Source organism: Anolis sagrei, chromosome 3 (genome assembly GCF_037176765.1).
Source record: "Anolis sagrei isolate rAnoSag1 chromosome 3, rAnoSag1.mat, whole genome shotgun sequence".
NCBI classification, from domain to species: domain Eukaryota; kingdom Metazoa; phylum Chordata; class Lepidosauria; order Squamata; family Dactyloidae; genus Anolis; species Anolis sagrei.
In genome coordinates, this window is record NC_090023.1 from 159,064,582 (window position 1) to 159,088,522 (window position 23,941).

A 23,941-nucleotide genomic window follows, 5' to 3' on the forward strand; every position below is an offset into this window, starting at 1 on the left:
CTCCCACAAGAATGATAAAAACATCAAATCATCCAGGCGTCCCCTGGTCAACATCCTTGCAGACAGCCAATTTTCTCACACCAGCAGCGACTTGCTCCTGACACGACAAAAAAAATCTATTAAAAGCACAAGAACAGGCAAGCTGGATCAGATTTTCTCTCTGGTTGCTTAGAAATCTTAAGCCAAATAACTTTCAACCCAAGAATAAAAAATAATAACCAACTCTCTTTAAAAACAACAAAAACCACGTAAAACCAGTTTACAATGATTTAATTATAGCCTTTGTTAGCAAAACAGCATTGCTAGATTAAACTTGTGCCCTTAAAAATGTAATTTAGTATTTTTTTTCTCTCTCTCTCTTCCATGCGTTGACTCGCCCGTTATTACGTTAGCCCATCTCAGTCTCTTTCTCTTCAGACATGACATTAATCTAGGTTGGAAAAATGTCATTGCTAAGAGCCTTATAAATCATGTTGGATAGCAAAATATTTCCATTGATCCTCCGGTCCATTCTTCTTGATGGGGGAGGGGAGCCATGGTGACCACGTCTAGATTTTATGATCCTTCCTCACAACTCATAGAATATATGCACTGCTGAACATGGAGCAACATTAGTGTCCAGGGCACAGTGTTGTCGTAATGAGCCGTGAAAGGTTATTTACTCCTTGCCCTCTTCATCATTCCTTAAAGAGAAGAGCCATTTCCCTTGGGCAGCATTCGGTTCATCTGCCTCTCGAAACACTGACATGACTGTCCATATCACTGGGTCTTCTCCTTCTAACCAAGAACTGCAGGGCACACCTGCCAATCTGCACATCTTGAATGACACCCCAATCCATTCTGTGGTTCCTAGACTATTACAGGAATGGCGATAGACAATCACTTGTTGGGACTGCGAGAGATGGCCCGCGAGCACTTCAAGGAACTGCCAGACATATTTACTGATGAGACATACTTGACAAGCAATCGATTTATCCTCTCCACCAGCCAGGTGAGTAAAATTCATATTGGGATTAGTCATAAAAAAGAACCCCCATTATTCTCACCATGACAGACATTATGAATCAAGGACAAGCTTTGACATACCTTGTGGAGGTTTAGCCACTCCAACAGCTCTCCAAAATGCTTTGGCCTCCTGTTCCTTATATTTTTGACAACCCAAATTAATAGCCAGTGGCTATAAATTTCGGTGGGGGGGGGGGGGGGTAGAGAAAGTATGCAATGCAAGGGATAGGCAAATGCTGATCCACACAGCAGATTAAATCTTGAAATAAGAACATACAGAACAGAACGGTGTTCCTTAATGGAGAACATACAGGTGCTGATCTAAAGAAGCATGAATTCCCGGAACATGGCTCCTTGGGTTTTTGCTCATTGTTTCCACTTATTCCACTTATCCCATTCTTTTGGGAAGATGACCTTCATTTTATTGATATTTCCAAATTGTTTGAGGGTTTTTAATTGTTGTTGTTGAATTTACCTATGATTATCACTTTATTTGTTTCTATCCCTGTATATTGCAGTACAGGCAGTCCCTGAGTTATGGAAAAGGTTTATTTATTTATTTCGGGGTTTTATATACCGACTCTCTCACCTTCAAAGAGGGATTCGAACCGGTTCACAACATGTGTTAACATACAAAAAATATACAATAATAACACAATGCCACTTCATTACACGATTAAAATATCAGCACCATACACATTAAAACATCATCATCACAGTTAAAAGAGCCAAATCGTCCAATACCATCACAATCCCATTCATCATCCTCCTTTCATGTGGGCAAATAATTAAATCAGTTGTCAAATGCCACGTTCCACAACCAGGTCTTTGTTAATTTCCTGAACGTCATGAGGGAGGGGGCAGTTCTGATCTCTAATGGGAGGGAGTTCCAAAGTCGAGGGGCCACCATTGAGAAGGCCCTGTCCCTCGTCCCCACCAGCCGTGCTTGTGCAGGCCGTGGGACCGAGGGCAGGGCCCCTCCAGACGATCTTAATGGTCTTGATGGTTCATAGGGGAGAATATGTTCGGAGAGGTAAACAGGGCCGGAGTCGTTTAGGGCTTTATAGGTTAACACCAGCACTTTGAATTGTGTTCGGAAGCTAATTGGCAGCCAGTGGAGCTCGAGTAACAGCGGAGTGGTGTGCTCCCTGTACCCAGCACCCGTTAGTAATCTGGCTGCCACGCGTTGTACTTGCTGCAGCTTCCGGGCAGTCTTCAGAGGCAACCCCACGTAGAGAGCGATGCAGTAATCTAAGCGGGATGTAACCAAAGCATGTACTACCGTGGTCAAGTCAGCCTTCCCAAGGTACGGACACAGCTGTCGCACAAGTTTTAATTGTGTGAAAGCTCCCCTGACCACCGCCGAAACCTGGGGTTCCAGGCTCCCAGACTGCGTACCTGTGCTTTTAGGGGGAGTGTGACCCCGTCCAGCACAGGCTGTAACCGCGTACCTTGTTCGGTCTTACGACTGACCAGGAGTACTTCTGTCTTGTCTGGATTTAGTTTCAATCAAAAGGTTTGTTCTAAAGTTTAATTTGTTCATAAGTTGGAACAGGAATGTTTTTTAAGTGTAACTCCAGCCATTTTGTTTTTGTTTTGGATCGCATAGGGAAGAGTTAACACTGCTGAAAAGTTTATTTTGCTGTCTGTGCCCCTGTTTAGAAGATTTTACCTAATTTTCTGTTCTGTGACCATTGGATTTTGCTGGATAAAAATGAAATCATTAGATAAATAAAAGGGCTGTGTAACTATTGTGGTGTAAATATGTATAGAAATATCCTATTACAAATCCGGCTGTGAATCAGGCGTCTAACACAAAGGGTAAAATCATCAGTGGTGTATGTTCAATAATATTTACAGATACAGTTGCATATTTTCCTTAAAATTCACTTTTGATGTTACATAAACATCAATTTTATGCGAATGAGGCTGAGAAAGCCGTGTATTTATTACAATTAAATGTTGAACTGACAAGTGTAGCTCTTCTTCTCTCATCACGCTTATCTTGGGTCTCAGTTGCCAGTTGAATGTTGGGATAATAGCAAACCTGTCAGGATTTCTTAGCCTTTTACCTAAAGCAAACCTGACTCACCCTCCAAGAGGAAAGTAAACTATTTGTTCTTCGGTTATTTGTCCACAAAGATGGTGATACTCAGTAGCAAAGAAGAAAGAAACAATGGTTAGGTTGTTGTAGGTTTTTTGGGCTATATGGCCATGTCCTAGAAGCATTCTCTCCAGACAACCTCTGAGGATGCTTGCCGTAGATGCAGGCGAAACATAAGGAGACAATGCTTCTAGAACATGGCCATATAGCCCGAAAACCCTACAACAGCCCAGTGATTCCAGCCATGAAAGCCTTTGACAATACAAGAAACAATGATGTTTCTATGAGTAGTTGTTTTTCAGTTTTCAAGTCAGAACTAAACTGGGATTTTTAAAATCTCAAATTAGTATTCTTCACTGGGCTTTATTCTTTATCACCGCCTCAGCTCTTGTCCACAGTCTCATGTACACCAATGGGAAACACATTATATCAGCAGTATCAGTCCAGTATTTGGATTCAGAGCCTCACCACAAAGGTTCATGAATTTGCCATGCCTTGTGGAGAATCCATGAGGTCTCAGTGGGGTGTGTGTGTAAGTGTGTGGAGAACCTGTTGCTCCATGCCCAGATCACCTAACTTACCGGTGACCCCATCACATGGGGACAAGTGTTGCCTCCTGGCTTCCGCCCATTGTCCTGAAGGCAACACGGGAAAGCTCCTGTGTTACTGCGGTATGTCACATCAGACGGGCTCCTTTCCCCATCATGCACTGCTTGCTTTCCTCCAGGTCAGTGGCTCAGCCAAACGAGGTATAGGGTGGCAACCTGTGTTTAATGGGGTTACGCTCCCCCTGAAGACACAGGTCCGCAGTTTGGGGGTCCTACTGGACGCTAGATGCTCAGGTGTCGACGGTGACTGGGAGGGCCTTTGCACAGTTAAATCTTGTACGCCAGTTGCAACCGTACCTCGAGAAGTCTGACAACCATTGTGGTCCACACCTCAGTTACCTCAAGATTGGACTACTGTAATGTACTCTACGTAGGGCAGCCCTTGAAGATGGCTCGGAAACCACAATAGGTGCAAAGGTCGGCAGCCAAATTGTTAACTGGAACAGATTGTTAACCGGAGATCTGTCATTATGGTCTATGTGCTTAATGGTCCTCCAAGTGTAGTAAACTGGAGCAAGTTACAGGGAGCGGTCAACCCCCTGTTTAAACAGCTCCACTGGCTGCCAATAAGTTCCAGTCACAATTCAAGGTGCAGGTTATTACCGATAAAGCTCTAAATGGTTCAGGGCCTGCCTATCTGTGTGACCGTATCCTCCCCTATGAGCCCACATGGTCCTTAAGATCTTCCAGGGATGGCCTTCTCTCGCTCCCACCCCTGTCTCAGGTGCGGTTGGTGGGGAAAAGGGAAAAAGCATTCTCGGTGGTGGCCCCTCATCTCTGGCACCCTCCCTATCCACATTCTGCAAGGAATTAAAGGCGTGGATGTTTCGTTGTGCACTTGACTGACGTCTCCTATGGCAAACAACTTGTATTGTGACTTGAATCATGATTCAATCTGAATTCCTATATTACATTACTATTCATATTTGTACGTTAAGCTGAACCGATCCTGATCCTATTTCATTGCTCTGTTTCCATGCTATTTCCTATGCTATTACACATTTCTATCCACCTTATTGAACCATTTACCCTTTAACCAGTTCGCATATTGGCCTCCTCCCCCCCCCTCCAAAATTAGTCTGTTGTTGCTTGATGCTTGTGTATTATTGTCATGCTGTTTTATGCTATTTTAATTTGTAATTTGTTATTGCTCTTTTTTTTAATTGTATTTTGCCTGGGCTTGGCCCCATGTAAGCCACCCCAAGTCCCTTTGGGGAGATGGAGATGGGATAGAAAAATAAGGTTCTTATGCATCATGTAATGTGTTTTCACTCTGAAAACACAGGTATTCCAGCATTCAGTTCTGAACCTGGAGGCTCAGGTATCAGCAGTGACCAATTGTGCCAATTCCTAGAGAAACTCAATCTTGCCACAGTAATACATGTATTTGTTACATACCTATGAGTTACGTGCTCTACATCCAGTTAATTAAATACAAGCTTGGCTTCTGTATTTTTTATTGCTCCGTGCTCTTAAGTCTAATTTGTCTGTATAAACCTGTGGTCTTCCACACAATTAACTAGGAATAGGCACTTTGGGAGCTTATTTTATAAGAATCGTATAGTCAATATATGAGAAAGAAAAATTACAAATGTTGAAACATTTGATTTTGTGACACACATTAGGAACCTGTTTCCGATATCAAATTTCGAATGCCTCTAACATTGGCATTAATTGTTATTGTGGTTGTTCTTGGTTAGCAAAGCAATTTTAATTTTCAAGGTAGCTGTGTCTTATCATATTCATCTTCAAAACAACCTTGGCACTTAAATAGGTCAGAGTTCCTTATCTTTACATTTAATTGAAAACCCAAAGGATAGCAACTGATTCAAAGCCACCCACTAACTGTATGAGAAGTCATGATTGGATCTTAGGCAAACTCTTTGGTCAAAGATGTTGGGGACCAGAGAAACCAGTTTTCTTGGGATGTACTGTAACCAGTATATCTACCTACATTGCACTCTTCATCTTCATTTCTTCTGCTGTTTCAGGCTGAGTAAAAAAGGAGTCCCATAGGTATCCGCACAGTCCAGCAAGTTCTGCTTCCTTATTATTGTGGGTTGGACTGTATGACACTGGAGGAAGGGAAGAATACATTAGTCAAACTAGGTGAAATGTGTAGTCCATTTTTATAACAGGCGCTCCCCCAAGAGGTGAAAGACATCTGTCACCTGATTTCCCTCACCAACATATCTTGCATTTAGCATACTTTCTTTTGTCTTTGGTGAGTGGCAGGATCATCAAGTTTGCAGACGACACCAAATTGGGAGGGATAGCCAATACTCCAGAAGACAGGAGCAGGATTCAAAACGATCTTGACAGATTAGAGAAATGGGCCAAAATTAACAAAATGAAGTTCAACAGTGACAAATGCAAGATACTCCACTTTGGCAGGAAAAACGAAATGCAAAGATACAGAATGGGGGAGGCCTGGCTCGAGAGCAGTACTTGTGAAAAAGATCTTGGAGTCCTTGTGGACAACAAGTTAAACATGAGCCAACAATGTGATGTGGCAGCAAAAAAAGCCAATGGGATTTTGGCCTGCATCAATAGGAGCATAGTGTCTAGGTCCAGGGAAGTAATGCTACCCTTCTATTCAGCTTTGGTTAGATCACACCTGGAATATTGTGTCCAATTCTGGGCACCACAATTCAAGAGAGATATTGACAAGCTGGAATGTGTCCAGAGAGTGACTAAAATGATAAAAGGTCTGGAGAACAAGCCCTGTGAGGAGTGGCTTAAGGAGCTGGGCATGTTTAGCCTGAAGAAGAGAAGGCTGAGAGGAGATATGATAGCCATGTATACATATGTGAGAGGAAGCCACAGGGAGGAAGGAGCAAGCTTGTTTTCTGCTTCTTTGGAGACTAGGACGCGGAGCAATGGCTTCAAACTACGAGAGGAGATTCCATCTGAACATGAGGAAGAACTTCCTGACTGTGAGAACTGTTCAGCAGTGGAACTCTCTACCCCGGAGTGTGGTGGAAGCTCCTTCTTTGGAAGCTTTTAAACAGAGGCTGGATGGCCATCTGTCAGGGGTGATTTGAATGCAATATTCCTGCTTCTTGGCAGGGGGTTGGACTGGATGGCCCATGAGGTCTCTTCCAACTCTTTGATTCTATGATTCTATGAGTGAAGGCACCATTGCAATTGTGGGTTATTGCAGATTGACACCACCCTAACTGCCATAACTCAATGCTATGGAATCACAGGAGCTGGAGCTTTACAAAGTGTCGACCACAGAGTGTTCTGTCCAACTCCAATGCCCATGATTCCATAGAAATGAGCCATGGCAGTTAGTGTGGTGTCCAATTACATTAACTCAACAGTGTAGCTGTACCTTGTGGTTGGTAAAGCATGCATCTCATAGGAATCTCTATTGTTCACTGTAGAGATTCACAGTCCCTTTAGATCAGTACTTCCAAAACCTTCTGATGTATGGGACTGGTAATTATTTGTTTACAATGTGCCAAGGACCCACACTATATGTGTGCAGTGCACATTTACTACAGTAGTGTTCTTTTAACTTCCTGGAAACTCACCAAAGACAGGCAACCAATGATTGAGTAACCAGCATCAAGCAACACCCCGATCTCTTAATAATAATAATAATAATAATAATAATAATAATAATACTTTATTTATATCCCACCACCATCTCCCCAAGGGGACTCGGAGCGGCTTTTAATCTGTTTGTACCTAATTTTCTTTTATCCATTACATGTAGCTCACCCATGTTACCGTGATTGTGTTTATTGTAATTTTATATTGCTATGTTGTCTTTTGTTTTATGTAATTGCATTATTATTGTTTATTACTCGCGTTTTCGGTTTTGTTTTATTTCATGTAATTGTTGTTTTGGGCTTGGCCTCATGTAAGCCGCACTGAGTCCCCATCGGGGAGATGGAGCGGGGTACAAATAAAGTTTACTATTATTATTACATGAGGCCAAGCCTGACAGCACATCAATAAAACAAAAAAGGGCGACTAAAATGATCAAGGGTCTGGAGAACAAGCCCTATGAGGAGCGGCTTAAGGAGCTGGGCATGTTTAGCCTGAAGAAGAGAAGGCTGAGAGGAGATATGATAGCCATGTATAAATATGGGAGAGGAAGCCACAGGGAGGAGGGAGCAAGCTTGTTTTCTGCTTCCCTGGAGACTAAGACGCAATGGAGCCATGGCTTCAAACTACAAGAAAGGAGATTCCACCTGAACATGAGGAAGAACTTCCTGACTGTGAGAGCCATTCAGCAGTGGAACTCTCTGGAGTGTGGTGGAGGCTCCTTCTTTGGAAGCTTTTAAACAGAGGCTGGATGGCCATCTGTCAGGGGTGATTTGAATGCAATATTCCTGCTTCTTGGCAGGGGGTTGGACAGGATGGCCCATGAAGTCTCTTCCAACTCTTTGATTCTATGATTCTATGAGTAGTTAAAGTGTTTCTGAGGACATTTTGCTGGGGATTATTTCCTTAATCAGGGAAGGCACACTGGAACAGCCACGTTTTTAGGCTCCTCCTAAAGACTGCCAATGTGGGGGCTTGCCTGATATCCTTAGGAAGTGAGTTCCAGAGTCAGGGGGCCACCACCGAGAAGGCCCTCTCCCTTGTCCCCACCAATCGTGCCTGAGAAGGGGGCGGGAGTGAGAGCAGGGCCTCTCCAGATGATCGAAGAGATTGCGTGGGTTTGTACACAGAAATGCAGTCACGCAGGTAGGCAGGTCCCAAACCATTCAGGGCTTTGTAGGTAAGCACCTGCACCTTGAATTGGGACAGGAAGATGAATGGTAGCCAACGGAGCTCCTTAAACAGGGGGGGTTGATCGTCCCCTCTAAGTCGCTACAGTTAGTAGCCCGGCTGCCGCCCGTTGTACCAATTGAAATTTCCAGGCCATCTTCAAGGGCAACCCCATGTAGAGTGCATTTCATATGGCTTCCAGGATTCTCAAAATTTACAACAACCTCCAAAATCCACTATTCCATTTTACAGAGCGATACGTTTCAAGCTGAATCATATTTCTATTTATCTCTCAACCAGAGGCGGCCCTAGGTAATTTTCAACGGTAAGCAAACAGTATTTTGGCACCTCCCCCCACCCACCCACCCCACCCAACCAATCACTGATATATATTTTCTGTTCGTCATGGGAGTTCTGTGTGCCATATTTGGGTCAATTCCATCATTGGTGGAGTTCAGAATGCTCTTTGATTGTAGGTGAACTATACATCCTAGTAACTATAACTCGCATATGTCAAGGTCTATTTTCCTCCAAGAGTGCCTCAAGAGCTCCCCTGGGCAAAATCAACTATACTGAAAATGCTTACTTTGCGTAATGGGTTGAGCCGCCCCTGCTCTCAATATAAATTCTATTGAGTTGAGATAACTTACAAGTTCTTCAAGCTATCACCATTAAGTAATGAATATTCTGAATATCAAGTAGCAATTGGTTAAAGAAATAAGTTGTGTATTGAACATTCTGTTTCCTTTAATGGATTAGGAAAAAAAACTAAACCAGAAAGATTTTTGTCTTTTGAAAGGGGGTGAGGGAAAGCTTCTAATGCAACACACAAACATTAAAAAAATCTAATAAGTAATTTGATCTTGTCATGATTTCTGTGGGTTTTCAGACATGACTGAGTATAACCAGAATACTACTATATAAATTCTCCAAGAAACTATCCGTGGGCATAAAGTGAATCTGAATAGCTTTATGGCCTTCGGCTGTTGCACAGCAAATTTATCTGACAATTCTGTAACTCTATTAGTAGGACTAATGGCCTGTCCTATGCCATTGAAAAAGCCAAATGCCATTTCTGAAAGCATGTCTACAACAAAAGAAGAAAGGAATGTGTGGGTTTATTTTAACAAGCCATGTCTTGCTTTATAGGCGGAAGCACTACATCCCTTCACAATGTCATCATAAACACTGAGGCTTTAATTGAGGAAGAAAGGGGGATTACATTAATAGATTTTGACAGAATATATTGATTCCCGTGTTTCCCCCACCAAAAATAAACCTTGAGATTTTTATAATTATTTCCGACAAATCCCAGTTAACCGTTCAATATTGATATTGAAGAAATAAGGCAATAGTTTGCAACTACTGTTCCAGTACTAATGAGTAAAACATACTTTTGAAGACTGATTTTGGTTGGAAGCTAAAATCTTAATGTTCTTACGAGTTCTGTACAGGCTGTTTGGTATTTGGCACTGATAAGTTTTAGGACTGGATTTAAGCTTAGTCATACTTAAAGGAAACTCATTATTCTGATGTGTCAACTTCAAATATGACTAGGACCTCATCACAAATCATGACGAATCCATGAGGTCCCAGTAAGGGATGTGGAGAACCTATCACTCTATGGCCCGCATCACCCGCATTACCTTGACCCCCATCCTACAGGGGTAAGCATCACTGCCCAGCTTCCCCCATTGCTCCTAAGTCAACATGGGAAGCCTCCTATGTTGTCATTATTCTGATGTGTCAACTTCAAATGTGACTAAGGACCTCATCACAAATCATGACAATTCCATGAGGTCCCAGTAGGGGATGTGGAGAACCCATCACTCCATGCCCCGCATCACCCGCCTTACCTTGACCCCCATCCTACAGTGGTAAGCGTCACTGCCCAGCTTCCCCCATTGCTCTTAAGTCAACATAGGAAGCCTCTTGTGTTGTCATTATTCTGATGTGTCAACTTCAAATGTGACTAAGGACCTCATCAGAAATCATGACGAATTCATGAGGCCCCAGTAGGGGATGTGGAGAACCCATCACTCCATGCCCTGCATCACCCACCTTACCTTGACCCCCATCTTACAAGGGTAAGCGTCACTGCCCAGCTTCCCCCATTGCTCCTAAGTCAACATGGGAAGCCTCCTGTGTTGTCATTATTCTGATGTGTCAATTTCAAATGTGACTAAGGACCTCATCACAAATCATGACAAATTCATGAGGTCCCAGTAAGGGATGTGGAGAACCCATCACTCCATGCCCCACATCAGCCGCCTTACCTTGACCCCCATCCTACAGGGTTAAGCGTCACTGCCCAACTTCCCCCATTGCTCCTCAGTCGACATGGGAAGACTCCTGTGTTACAGTAGTAATATGCTGCTTGTTCTCCTCTTTCAACATGGAGCCTGACTAGAAGTACACATGCATCATGTAATGGGCTCTGTGCTGAAAGCAGAGAATAAACAGTGTACGACGGGCAAAATAGCCCATCTTATGAGGTTGTGAGGGCCCATCTACACTGAAAATTTAATGAAGTTCCAAGGTGACTCAAAATTGCGGTGACCAAAAATGCATGCCACCAATATGCACTGCAGTGTACATTAAAAGTGGACACCGCACATTTTTAAAAGTCATCAGAAAGCCCAAAACAAGCCCTATAATGTGCTGCAGCAGATCCAAAAATGTCCCAGATCCAGGGTGAAATCGGATCTGCAAAATGCGGAGCACATTGTAGATGCCCATGCTGCTGATGGGCATTATAAGATCCAGTATGAGATGCCCTGAAAAATGCCCCAGGATATGACTGGATAATAGAGGCTAACTGACTTCCTAGAAGGAGGAATTGATTATCTCCACTCTTGGCTATAATTTTCTTTTTTTACTGCCTTTGGAGGACTGGTGCACATCTCTGCAGGAGATGGAGGGGGGGGGGGCTTTCACAGAGGTTTGAGGCCACTTTCCATGTTCAATGTAATCAGCTTCCTGGCTTTAAAATGGTCCCAGGCATCGCCATCTATCCACTTGCACAGCCAAACCAGTTTCAAGCTGCATTGTGATGTCAGTGTAGGTGTGCCCTAAATATATATCAATTTTTATTGTCATCATTACAAACTTTATAGTCCCCTTTTCCTCAAACCAGAACTCAAGGCAGATTATATATCAAAATGGGTATAATACAGCCAAAAATATCAACATTAAAATGGAATCAACCCAACAATATTGAAAGCAATAACAAAAACAGTTAAAATAGTGCAATTAAAATGAAACTATTAAACTTTAAAATACTTACATTTAAGTAAAATAGTAAAATTTATTGTCAGGTTTTACAATGTATTGTAATGTAATATAGCTGAGTCATGCACTGCCAATGGGCTTCTATTGGAAATGCTGAGTCATGCATTAACTGTATATAGGGAATCATTTAGGGAATGTGTTCTGGCCTAGTTCAGGTGATTGTGAATGATGTAATCCTTGGTCTGAGTTAAGTTAATGAGTTGGGAACCAATCAGAGATTGCTATGTGTAATTGTATAGAATTGTATATAAGGAAGTCATGTACAGTGTATTCTCTCTCCTTGTGCTGTGATATTGTTCGTCGAAGGCTATATGTAATTAAAAGAACCTGTCTGCTAAGACAAGATATAACTGTGTGCTGTGGTAAGTTTGTAATGTCATCTAGACTGGGGGGAAAACAATAGTAAAACTGACAATGGCTGGGCATGTGCTCAAGTGTCTGTAAAAGGTTCCAGAGTGACTGCAGGCTGTGGGAGCAGTTGACTGAAAATACTGTGCAGGAAAAAGCTACTGGAAAGCGCTGAAGTTGTGCAACTGATCTGCTGCTGAATTGCTGAAATTAATCTCAACATTTATAAAATCACAAAATAGCAAAGAGTAAAATAGTTGAGAGGAGAACTGGAAAATCAGGAATTATAGGCAGGTGTTGGCTTGGCGAGCATGAGCCCCTTACATTTTCTTTCTGAATAAGAAGGCACTGTTTGAGGAATATCATAGACTAATAATAGGTTATGTTTTTAAGTTATTTCAAAGCACAGCTGACTTGTTTTTCTGTTTTCTGAACCAGGTTCCAACCACCATGGAGATGTTCTGCTGCTACGGCCCTGTGATCCCAAATGGTTATGGGACCTGCTACAATCCACAGCCAGGGCATATCTTGTTCTGCATTTCCAGTTTTAAAGACTGTCAAGAAACGTCGTCCAGCAAATTTGCAAAAGCCCTGGGAGAAAGCCTCATGGATATGAAGGAGTTGTGCAACAAATGCAACTCAACTCCAACCAGCAGCCCAGCTAAACAAGGAGCATCCTCAACGTCAAAGCTGGGCCACAAGCACTAACCTCTGTGCCTGCTCTCCTTTTTCCTCTTCTCCATTCTGCAGATGCTTTTCAGGTAGAATTATGCTGCTCTCCGAGAGACAGTCATAAAGCAGAGCTGCTTTCAGTCTTCTCCATTCTGCACCTGTGTTGGACTTCTGATCCCATCATCCTCAATCTGGGGATGCTGGGGTTGGTGCTCTAGCACATTTGGAGGATGCCAGAGAAGGCTAATCTGCTTATTGAAAGGGAAAACACCAATTTCTCTTTGGCTCAGATTCCTACCAGATGATATCTTAAATTACTTTAAGAGCTGGTGTTTCAGCTCTGCACAAAATTAATGTATTAATTATCGATCTCAGAAATGGAGCCACATATAATTCATCTTAATGTTTATTTAGAAATATCCAGTTAGCAAGAAGTCATATTTAAGAACAGTTGTGGATAAAGTGCACTATAACTGCCAAAGCACGCGCTTGTTGCTCGGAAGCCAATTGTGCCCTGTCAGCACTCCCATAAACTCATTACACTTCCCTTTTTTAGCATCCTAGGATGCTAAAAGGAGAGTCCAGCAATGGATGGGCACACTGCCCATCACAAAACATTGCTGGAATTCTTGTTGAAGCTCCAGCCACAACCAGAGTGGAAGTGTCGTAGGACACTTCTCTCCTTACACGGGAACCAGCACACTTCAGCACTGCTTTGGCGACACTTCCCCTGTGTGATGGTGATGTCCCCCATGTGATGGTGCTTTCACTGACCACAGAGGCTGGCAAAACAGCATGACAAGGGTTGGGTCATCCATGTGATGAGGTTGCCAGTCAAACGTTCAGCAGAAGTTTTCTCTTCTTCCCCCATCCCAAGGAACCCAAACTCAATACCAAGATGAAACAACAACAAACATGTCTGATGGACATTACAAGTATTCAATTTTGGTAGTAGTCATTTTTTCCCCATACACTACTAAATCTTTTGAGACACAATACCATATTGTTGACAGAGCTCTGGACACAGTCTCAGGTTCAAATACCCCATGCAACCCCTAACCAAGGGGTCCTCAAACTAAGGCCCGGGGGCCGGATATGGCCCTCCAAAGTCATTTACCCGGCCCTCGCTGATGGTCAACCTAAGTCTGAAATGACTTGAAAGCACACAACAAGAACAACAACAACCCTGTCTCATCAGCCAAAAGCAGGCCCACACTTCCCATTGAAATACTAATAAGATTATATCTGTTAAAATTGTTCATTTTAATTATTGCATTGTTTTAAAGTGGTTTTTTTGCACTACAAATTAGATATGTGCAGTGTGCATAGGAATTCATTCATATATTTTTTCAAATTATAATCTGGCCCTCCAATAGTGTGAGGGACTGTGACCTGGCCCTCTGTATAAAAAGTTTGAGGACCCCTGTCCTAACCAGTCACATTTGTAGGATCCCTCAGGGAGTGGCCATAGCTTTGCCAATAAAAAATGCCCCACTTTCGATGTCCAGTGGTCCTATCACCATTTCTTCCAAGTGACTCACCACCTCATCATATGGGCAAAATTTCCTGCCCTGTGCTGTTTTTCCCCCTCTTCAGCCACAGAACCTGCCGGCTTCCATCCCACAATATCGATTGAATTCTGGTGGGGTTTTATGATGCAAATGTAGAGGAACCAGCTTGTGCCACAGCAGTGATAACACAGGAGGTTTTCCATGTTACATAATGACCAACAGAGGGAAGCTGGGCAGAGGACACTTCCCCCATGGGTTTTTTTTTGTTGTTGTTGTGTCAGGAGTGACTTGAGAAAGTGCAAGTTGCTTCTGGTGTGAGAGAATTGGCCGTCTGCAAGGACGTTGTCCAGGGGACACCCGGATGATTTGATGTTTTTTATCATCCTTGTGGGAGGCTTCTCTCATGTCCCCGCATGAGGAGCTGGAGCTGATAGAGGGAGCTCATCCACCTCTCCCTGGATTCAAACTTGTGACCTGTCGGTCTTCAGTCCTGCCGGCACAGGGGTTTAACCCACTGTGCCACCGGGGGCTCCTGGGTTGAGGTAATGGGAAAGCTGGGCCATGTGTGGTGTGGGGCGACGGGTTCCCCATGCCAGGCACTGCCATGCCAGGCACTATCCATGGCAAATCGGTGGCTTAATGCGATGAGGTCCTCAATCTAATGAATCCTTTTAAATTTTTTTTCACCACTTTAAAATTGTCAGAATTTCCAGCCAAAGCTTATGTGTTCTGCCTTATTTGTAACCTTTTACCACAGCGGTTCTCAACCTGTGGGTCCTCAGATGTTTTGGCCCTCAACTTCCAGAAATCCTAACAGCTGGTAAACTGGCTGGGATTTCTGGGAGTTGTGGGCCAAACCACCTGGAGACCCACAGTTTGAGAACCACTGTTTTACCATATTGCCTGCACTTCGATATTATTTGGCCGTTTTCTGATATTATGTGTCTCAGTTTTCACCTGTGAAATGTTAGAGGGCATGTATCACTGTAGCCTGAACGGTAGTCCCAGGCAAAAATGCCAGTTCCTTAAGAAACCCAAGAAATGCTTCCTGATCTCCAGCCAATGCCAATAATAGAATAGATGAGTGATTGTGTTCCATGTTCCTGACATGTTCCTTTGATTGAACTCATCAATATAAATGACATTCTGTGACATTCCACTGTCTTCCCTCCCCACATGCAGTGCTACCATCCATCTTCACATATCTAAGGATATGTTCGTGTAGATTGTTTTCTCCAGTTGTGCTCGCATAACAACTTGTGTATACCTAATAGCTGATGCAGCCAACAAAATAATCAACACCAGGAAAAATATAATACTTTTTCAAGAAACACCAAACACTCATTGAGTTGCGTGCCAAAAATGGAAACACTACTTAATATAAGAACTAGACAAATTTCAGAGTCAGGGATATGTTAAAGTACATTTGAAACCAGATCCTCTGTGCCAAATACAACCCATTAGCATCTGGTTGAATTAATGCATGTAACGAATATGTGTAACTTGGATACAACTTATCTCTGTGTGCTGTCAAATGATGTGGCGTGGTTGATTCCTGCACATCTATCAGTTATACCTTTCTATGAACGTGCCATGTTTTATAATAATGCTGTGATGTTTTGTGTGTGTGAACAAACATGCATTTCAGGGAGTGACTTAATCCTTGAGCCTCTAATTAATATTCCGGTGTTAGCTATTAGGGTAGCCGAATGCCATGTTATTCTGCAGCTTCGAAATATATAACCACAGCATGTGTATCTATGCAAAGTGAATAAGATAGCTACCTGGGTGTTCAGCTACAAAATGGACCATAGACCATAAGTGCGTGGAGGGTTTGGATGGAGAGGCTGAATCTAGAAATATTGTATTCGTTTTGGTTTATGAAGTCATTCTATTGCAAAAGAAATTGTCTTCATGGATTTGTCTCCATCAGAAGTTCCAGATAAAGGAAATTAGAGCTGTAGCAACATAAAAGAGCAGCTGTTACAATCCAATTGTGGCTGACCAGTACTTGATATAAGACTTGATATATTATCTTAGCAAAAAAAAAGTGGGTTGCATTTCCCCCTGGACACCCTCATACCCCAAAGGAAGCCATCCATCCAAACTATGCCACTTGGTCTGGTCCTTCCAAGTTGACATGTAGTAGGAAGAAAGCCTGGCTTGGAGTGGAGGACTCCGAGTGCAAATTCTATAAAGCTCTGTAAGCTGGGGTTGGTCATTCATACTTAGCCAACAGTATTCCACAAATGGTGGTAGTGGTGTATGCAGAGGCGGCCCTAGGTAATTTTCAACGGTAAGCAAACAATATTTTGGCACCCCTTCTCCCCACCAATCATTAATATGGAGCAGGAACGAGAGGGGCTACGCGAGGCTCAAGGGCCCAGCCCCTTCGGGAAGAGGATTGCCCTGCAGTGAGGCAAGGAAGCCGAGGCTCCCCCCAGACTGCTAGGGCTGTTGTGAGCTGAGGGGGTGCTCATCAAGTGGCGGTCGAGGGGCATTTACAGAGGCACCTCTGTGCCCCTGGCAAAAAAAAAGTGTACTGCAACTGCTTACTTTGCGTAATGGACGAGCCGCCCCTGGGTGTATGTGTACCTTCAAGTGATCTGTTGACTTAATGATGACCTGATGAATTTCATAGGATTTTCTTAGGCAAAGAACCGTTAGAAGTGCCAGGCCATTGCCTTCTTCTCAGAGATGCATGAATGCAGCTCTGAACTCCTTGAAAGAAAACAAAATAAAAAATATAGCCAGCCATTTTATCAACTGTGTAGATCATTGGGCAACCACAGAAAAAGTTATTTCCTTAGATATTAATTATTATTGTGCTAAGACAGTCATAGAATCATAGAATCAAAGAGTTGGAAGAGACCTCATGGGCCATCCAGTCCAACCCCCTGCCAAGAAGCAGGAATATTGCATTCAAATCACCCCTGACAGATGGCCATCCAGCCTCTGTTTAAAAGCTTCCAAAGAAGGAGCCTCCACCACAGTCTGGGAACTGGTTCTCCCAAAAAAAAGTAACTAAGGAAAACCAGCAAGGACTGGAATGCTAGACCTGAAAGCACCAGTCTGTGGAATCCAGTGTTCCCAAACGTAATAACTTTTGAGTACTCCCATTTCATGCAATATATGTGTAGAAACACACAAAGGCAATATAAAGCCAAATCAAGCACTTTAGTATATAGTAAGAGGGTTTTGTTTTGTTTTCCTGTGTTTTCCAATGGACACTTTGGCTGGATCTGTACTGCCAAATAATGCAGTCTGAGTTGCTGTGAATTTTCCAGGCTGTATGGCCGTGTTCCAGAATCATTCTCTCCTGATGTTTTGCCCACATCTATGGCAGGCATCCCCAGAGGTTGTGAGGTAGAGGTTCAGAGTAGACCCAGGTAATGCATCTTAAACTGCATTGAACTACATTATATGGGTCGACACTGACCACATAATGCAGTTAAACTGCATTATTGGGGAGTGTAGATCCAGCCTTTGTTGAAGATGGAGGGTGGGGGGAGATTTTCATTGGAGTGTAAGGGAAAGGTCTATGTCTCTTCCCATGCATTGTGGTCCTGAGCCTATGCTCCTATCCACCTCATAGCTGCTATTTACTCTGGAAAGGTAACATGTTAATTGCATTCACCAGCGAGTATCACATCCAATTTGATCCAGTAGATACATTTTTGCTCCAGACTGCAGACATGCTGGAGCTGCCAGTACAAGACCAAGGGGCAATATATCCCAACTTTTTATATTGTGTGCTACATAATACCTAAAAGTTAATATTTTCGTGATATTTTATTTTTATAATATAGTCTAGATTTATGGCAAACCGAAGGTGTATTTATAATCTCTTTGTTTATGCCAAGCTGTTTTCTGCTTCAAAGATATATCTCATTCTGATAGGCAATATCAAAAGTGAACTGTAGACTGCTATTATAAATCCAAAAAAACAATGATTATAAATCTATGGACAATAAAAATGTAGCAAAGAAAATGTGTATGACTTTTATTTAAAAAAAACAGCAACCAGTAAATACTTTAACTTCCTCTCTTACAATGACATTTATAAGAATCTCAGCAAGGTTTCGTGGGTTTTTTTCCTAGCCATTATTTCCATGTGACTCATAAACTCAGGGGTCAGGGAGATATTTTTGCACCAGTGTTTAGATTATGATCTTAGATAGGCACTGTGTTTCTTAATTCTTGCATTGGAATTTTTATATGTTGCTGTTGTTGTTATTTTTGTGTACTTTCAAGTCATTTTCAACCAGCTCTCCTTTACTTCAGAATTATAGTCCAACATGCAAACCACTATGCCGCACTTTCCAACATTTCACAAATAAAAACTGGAATATGTGCCGATCATCAGAAGCAGAGGCGGCCCTAGGTAATTTTCAATGGTAAGCAAACAGTATTTTGGCGTCCCCCGTCCCCCCCAACCAATCACTGATATATATTTTCTGTTCGTCGTGGGAGTTCTGTGTGCCATATTTGGTTCAATTCCATCATTGGTGGAGTTCAGAATGCTCTTTGATTTTAGGTGAACTATACATCCCTGTAACTACAACTCGCATATGTCAAGGTCTATTTTCCCCCAAGAGTGCCTCAAGAGCGCCCCTGGGCAAAATCAACTATACTGCAAATGCTTACTTTGCGTAATGGGTTGAGCCGCCCCTGATCAGAAGGTATGTGGCCAGGCAACCAAAGAGCAAGAAATATTAATATGGAAAAACAGAAAAGCGTCATTTTAAGCAGAAAAGGGTGGAAGTATGATAGCTGGGACCCTACGCTGGTTATGCTGGTTGCGCAACGCGGATCTGAATTAATGAGGGGAACACGTGTGCGAGACAGCCCATTGTTCACCAGAAAAGGGAAGAGGAAACATTTTTATCCCGTTTACCATCTTCATAAGCCGTGGTTTAGCATTTGAGAGGTAAAAAAAACCTAGCATTGCTTTACTTGCCTTAAGCACAATGCTTTCCTGTTTATTGTTTCACCCTTTCTGTCATCCCCCCTTTCTGCCCCCCCCCCTTTCTGACCCACGTTGGGCTCATCTTCCATTCCTCTATTCTGAACGATGTTGCGCAAGAAGCATACCGTTGGGTCCCAGCTATTTTATTTATTTATTTATTTATTTATTTACAGTTTTTATATTCTGCCCTTCTCACTCCGCAGGGGACTCAGGGCGGATTGCAGTATACACATATATGGCAAACATTCAATGCCAGTTTGACAAACAACATATACAGACAATACACAGAGGCTATTTAACTTTTTTCTGGCCGCCAGGGGAGCTGCTGCTTTCATTGTCTACCAGCAACACCAATGAAGTTCTTCCGCATTCCACATTCCCCGGAGTCTTTTCTTTATGGCCTCATAAATTAGTTAATTTAGCCTCCCACACAAGGTGGTACCTTATTTTCCTACTTGACAGATGCAACTGTCTTTCGGGTTGCAAAGGTCGACAACAGGCTACACAATGGCTGGACACCCACTCCAACCCGGGCTGGCTTCAAACTCATGACCTTTTGGTCAGAGTGATCTTAATGCAGCTGACACTCAGCCAGCTGCGCCACAATCCCGGTGCTATTATACTTCTACCCAGAAAAGTTCCCTTGGAATTTATAGACATTTGGACTTTTGTATCCACGGAGTCTGCATCCACAGGTTAAGCTATATTTAGCTTGAAAACATCCCTGGCAAACAAGGAGAATCCACCACCTAACGAGGCAGCATATTCTATTGCAGAACAGCTCTTACCATCAGGAAGTTCTTCCTAATGTTTAGGTGGACTTTCTGTAGTTTGAATCCATTGTTCCATCTAGCTTCTGGAGCAGTGAAAGACTGGCTTGCCTCCTTCTCACAGTGACATCCTTTCTAATATTTAAACATAGTTAGCATGTCTTCTTCAAACTTCTCTTCCTGAAGCTGAATATACCTGACTCCCTAAGCTGTACCTCATAGGGTTTTGGCTTCTAAGCCTTTTCTCATTTGGGTGACCCTTCTTTGGACACATTCCAGCTAGTCAATATCCTTCTTGAATTGTGGTGCCCAGAACTAGACATAGTATTTCTAGTGAACCGAAGCCGAATAGAGTGATACTATTACTTCCCTTTATCTAGACCAGGAGTCCTCAAACTAAGGCCCGAGGGCCGAATACGGCCCTCCAAGGTCATTCACCTGGCTCAGGGTCAACCTAAGTCTGAAATGACTTCAAAGCACACATCAACTACAACAATCCTATCTCATCAGGCAAAATCAGGCCCACACTTCCCATTGAAATACTAATAAGCTTATATTTGTTAAAATTGTTCTTCATTTTACTTATTGTATTGTTTTTAAGTGTTTTTTGCACTACAAATAAAATATGTGCAGTGTGCATAGGAATTCATTCATGGTTTTTTTTCAAATTATAATCCAACAGTTTGAGGGACTGTGACCTGGCTCTCTCTTTAAAAAGTTTGAGGACCCCTGATCTAGATAGACCCTATACTCCTATTGATGCAGCCTAGAATCACATTGGATTTTTAGTTGACACATCCGAAATCAAAATGCCTTTATCAAACCTCAGATCCAACATATGAACTCTTTATTCATGCCCACTCTCTCTGCTCAATGCATATTATAGATCAAGTCAAATCCCAGCTTCCACAGAACCTATTTCACATGGCTGTTCTTAGAATAAGGGGAGGGATAGTGAGCAATATTTTCAACTCCAGGAGATGAATGGAAAGTAATTAGGTACCTAAGATACAGTTGGGAGTAACATGATTGTCATAAAGAAACACCATATTTTCAATGACACTTTAGAATGTTTTAGGCTACAATCCAGTACACATTTACCTGGGAATAAGCCCCACTCAAATTGAGTCTTTACCTCTGAGTAGGTATCTGCTCTCCTTCCTGCTGTGTTAATTGAGCGCAAAGTAATTTTTGCACTTTGCATTCAATTTGCAGCAACTGAAGTAATTCCTCACAGGGTGAAAAAGTAAATGAGAGAACACACACATGTTTAAAGGCACCTGAGAAAGTTAGATGGCTGAAAATTAACCAAGCCATTCCTGCCAAACCAGATCAGTTGGAGAGTATGTACTAGGCATGGTTAGGTTCAGTCAGAATCTTCGTAATTCGGAATAAATTCGGAAATATTTGCTTTTTGAAATGATCGCGAAGTTTTTAAGGAAACCGGAAGTTCCTTTGCCCTTCTAAGCTTTTTCCGCCATTTCTGTTACGAAGCAATAAGTGAGTCAGAAATGATTCAGCTTTTCCCCCACTTCTGGTCCCTGGCCTCGGCTCAAGCCAGAGAAGCCGTTTTAAATCAGAATGGATGAATTTCCTCCCTTTCCTCTCCCCCCACTTCTGTCTCAAGCCAGGAAAGCCGTTTTAAACCAGAGAAGGATGAATTTCCTCCCTTTGCTCCCCCTTTCTGGAGTAAAACAACAACTTTCAAAGTAAAGACCACCCAATGAAACTGGAAATAACACGTTCAAACCATTAAGGAAGGAAGTATTGGAAGTTTCGAAAAGTATTGAACATTATTTTCTGTGAAAATTGGAATTGACTTTAGAATTGAACCACCAGCGCCTCCTACATCCAAAATGAGTTTTGAACCATTTTTTTTCTTTTTGGATCAAACAAGCCTAGTATCTACTTATTGTAGGAATTCTTCTCTAGGAGTTGTTCAGCTACAATTCCTATCAGAACCAATCAGAACAGATGGAAGATAACAATGCCAACAACTGAAGGGAACTCATCCCTTTATAGGATACTTCACAGTTCACTTTTGGTCTTGTCATTGGCCCTCGCATTTCAGCAAAGTCCTTCTGGACACACATTTGCTATTTATTGTTGTTTATAATGTTGTATATAGAGGCTTAGAGTTCATAGTTGTAAAAAGTGGACTCCTTAGATACTTAAAATTTCTTTATTCTATACTTTCTTTCCTCTCCAGTGCCATAGGCCAACTGTACTATCCTTTCCAGATGAACCATGAAAATCTAGGTGGAACTGTCTGCCTATATCAGACATTTCGATCAATCTAGTCCAGTGGTTCTCAACCTGGGGTCCCCAGATGTTTTTGGACTTCAACTCCCAGAAATCCTAACAGCTGGTAAACTGGCTGGGATTCCTGGGAGTTGTAGGCCAAAACACCTGGGGACCCACAGGTTGAGAACCACTGATCTAGTCTGATCAAAGAATAGGTCTGCTACAAACATCACACAACATATATTTCCAACGTCAACCATGAAAACCATTGCAACAATAGCTGTTCTGCTCTGATGGCTGAAGATAGATAAAATGCCAAATGGTTTAGATAAGACTTTTGTTGCAGCCAGCAATATTTCTTCATGAAGTCCAACACTCACTGCCAGTATTGGTCCAATAAATAATGCTACTCATCAAATTAAAATGTGGCCAGAGACAGGCATGCTGCCAAGAGATCACTTCTTAGTGAAATGAATGAACAGTTACCATTCATTTATAAAAAAGATGGCAAGAGTTAGAGTTGCCTTGAAGTCTCACTTAGAGGTCATTGTGGAGGGGACAGTGCACCCCCCCCAACACACAAACACACACTTTATCATTATTCAGAGGGCCTTTTGTTTTTCTTCCTGTCAAACCTCAGCTTTTAAAGGACATTCACTACAAAATTTCATAGACAGCCAAACAATATCAAGGCTACTGGGAAGGGGAATGTTCTGTCCTTCCTCTCCTCTCCTTTCTACTGAGTTAATTGAGTGCAAACTGTGTTTGCAATTTCTACTCATTTTGCAGTAGATCAGTGGTTCTCAACCTGGGGTCCCCAGATGTTTTTGGGCTACAACTCCCAGAAATCCCAGCCAGATTACCAGCTGTTAAGATTTCTGGGAGTTGAAGGCCAAAAACATCTGGGGACCCCAAGTTGAGAACCACTGCAGTAGATGAAGAGAGCTGGTGATAAAAGGGAAAAGTCGGAGAAGAGAGAGAAACTGGGACATGTTTAAATGCAACTAAAAGTGGGATAACAGAAGATTAATTGAGATTACTAATTTGGGACAGTTGGTGTTAAAAGAATTTGAATTCTGGAAGTTATCAGGCTCAAAATGTCTGTGGCTACACACACAAGATTTCAATATACTTTTATTATTATGCACTGGGGCTCTTTGTCACTCTACAATTATGGTGTTATGCTTGCACTTTGAACTCTCACAGTTCCATCTTATGGAATGCTGGGATTCATAGTTTTCGAAACAGAGCCAGAAGGCTCTAATGCTTCACCAAGATACAAACCCTAAGATTACATAAGATACAGTCATTATAGTTATAGTGAAATTATAGTGTTATAATGTGTAGTGTGAAAAATGGGAAATCTTGCTTCTTGAAAAACCATAGAAATCCACAAATTGCTCAGCCAGTGGAGGTTTCTGGGTGTTGTGGTCCAAAAAAAGGAACTTAGCCAAGCTTTGACTGCCATGAAACTGGACTGTATGGCTGAATGGATTTGCTTGCAGTATGTCAGAGGATAGCAAAAGCCCTTTAACAGAGCAAACAGAGCAAAATGTTGTCCTCAACATTTAGTAACCACCGATGAGTGGCAAGAGGAGGGTGGTCCAATGGATGACTAAGGACCTCTTTAGACATGCTACCAAAATCACCACAGATCATGACAATTCTGGCTGCACACATCCAGGGGCATG

At 42.4% G+C, this 23,941-nt stretch overlaps 1 protein-coding gene across 1 annotated transcript in view; it reads left to right on the top strand.

Annotated features, from left to right (window-relative positions):
- Window positions 1-13,957, top strand: part of CHAT (choline O-acetyltransferase) — a 99,760-nt gene extending 85,803 nt beyond the window's left edge. The window contains exons 14-15 of the mRNA XM_060769000.2: window positions 854-991; window positions 12,523-13,957. Of these exons, the coding sequence (XP_060624983.2) occupies window positions 854-991; window positions 12,523-12,792 (408 nt within the window). The 3' untranslated portion in view covers window positions 12,793-13,957. The remainder of the gene's footprint in view (window positions 1-853; window positions 992-12,522) is intronic.
- The last annotated feature ends 9,984 nt before the right edge of the window (window positions 13,958-23,941 follow it).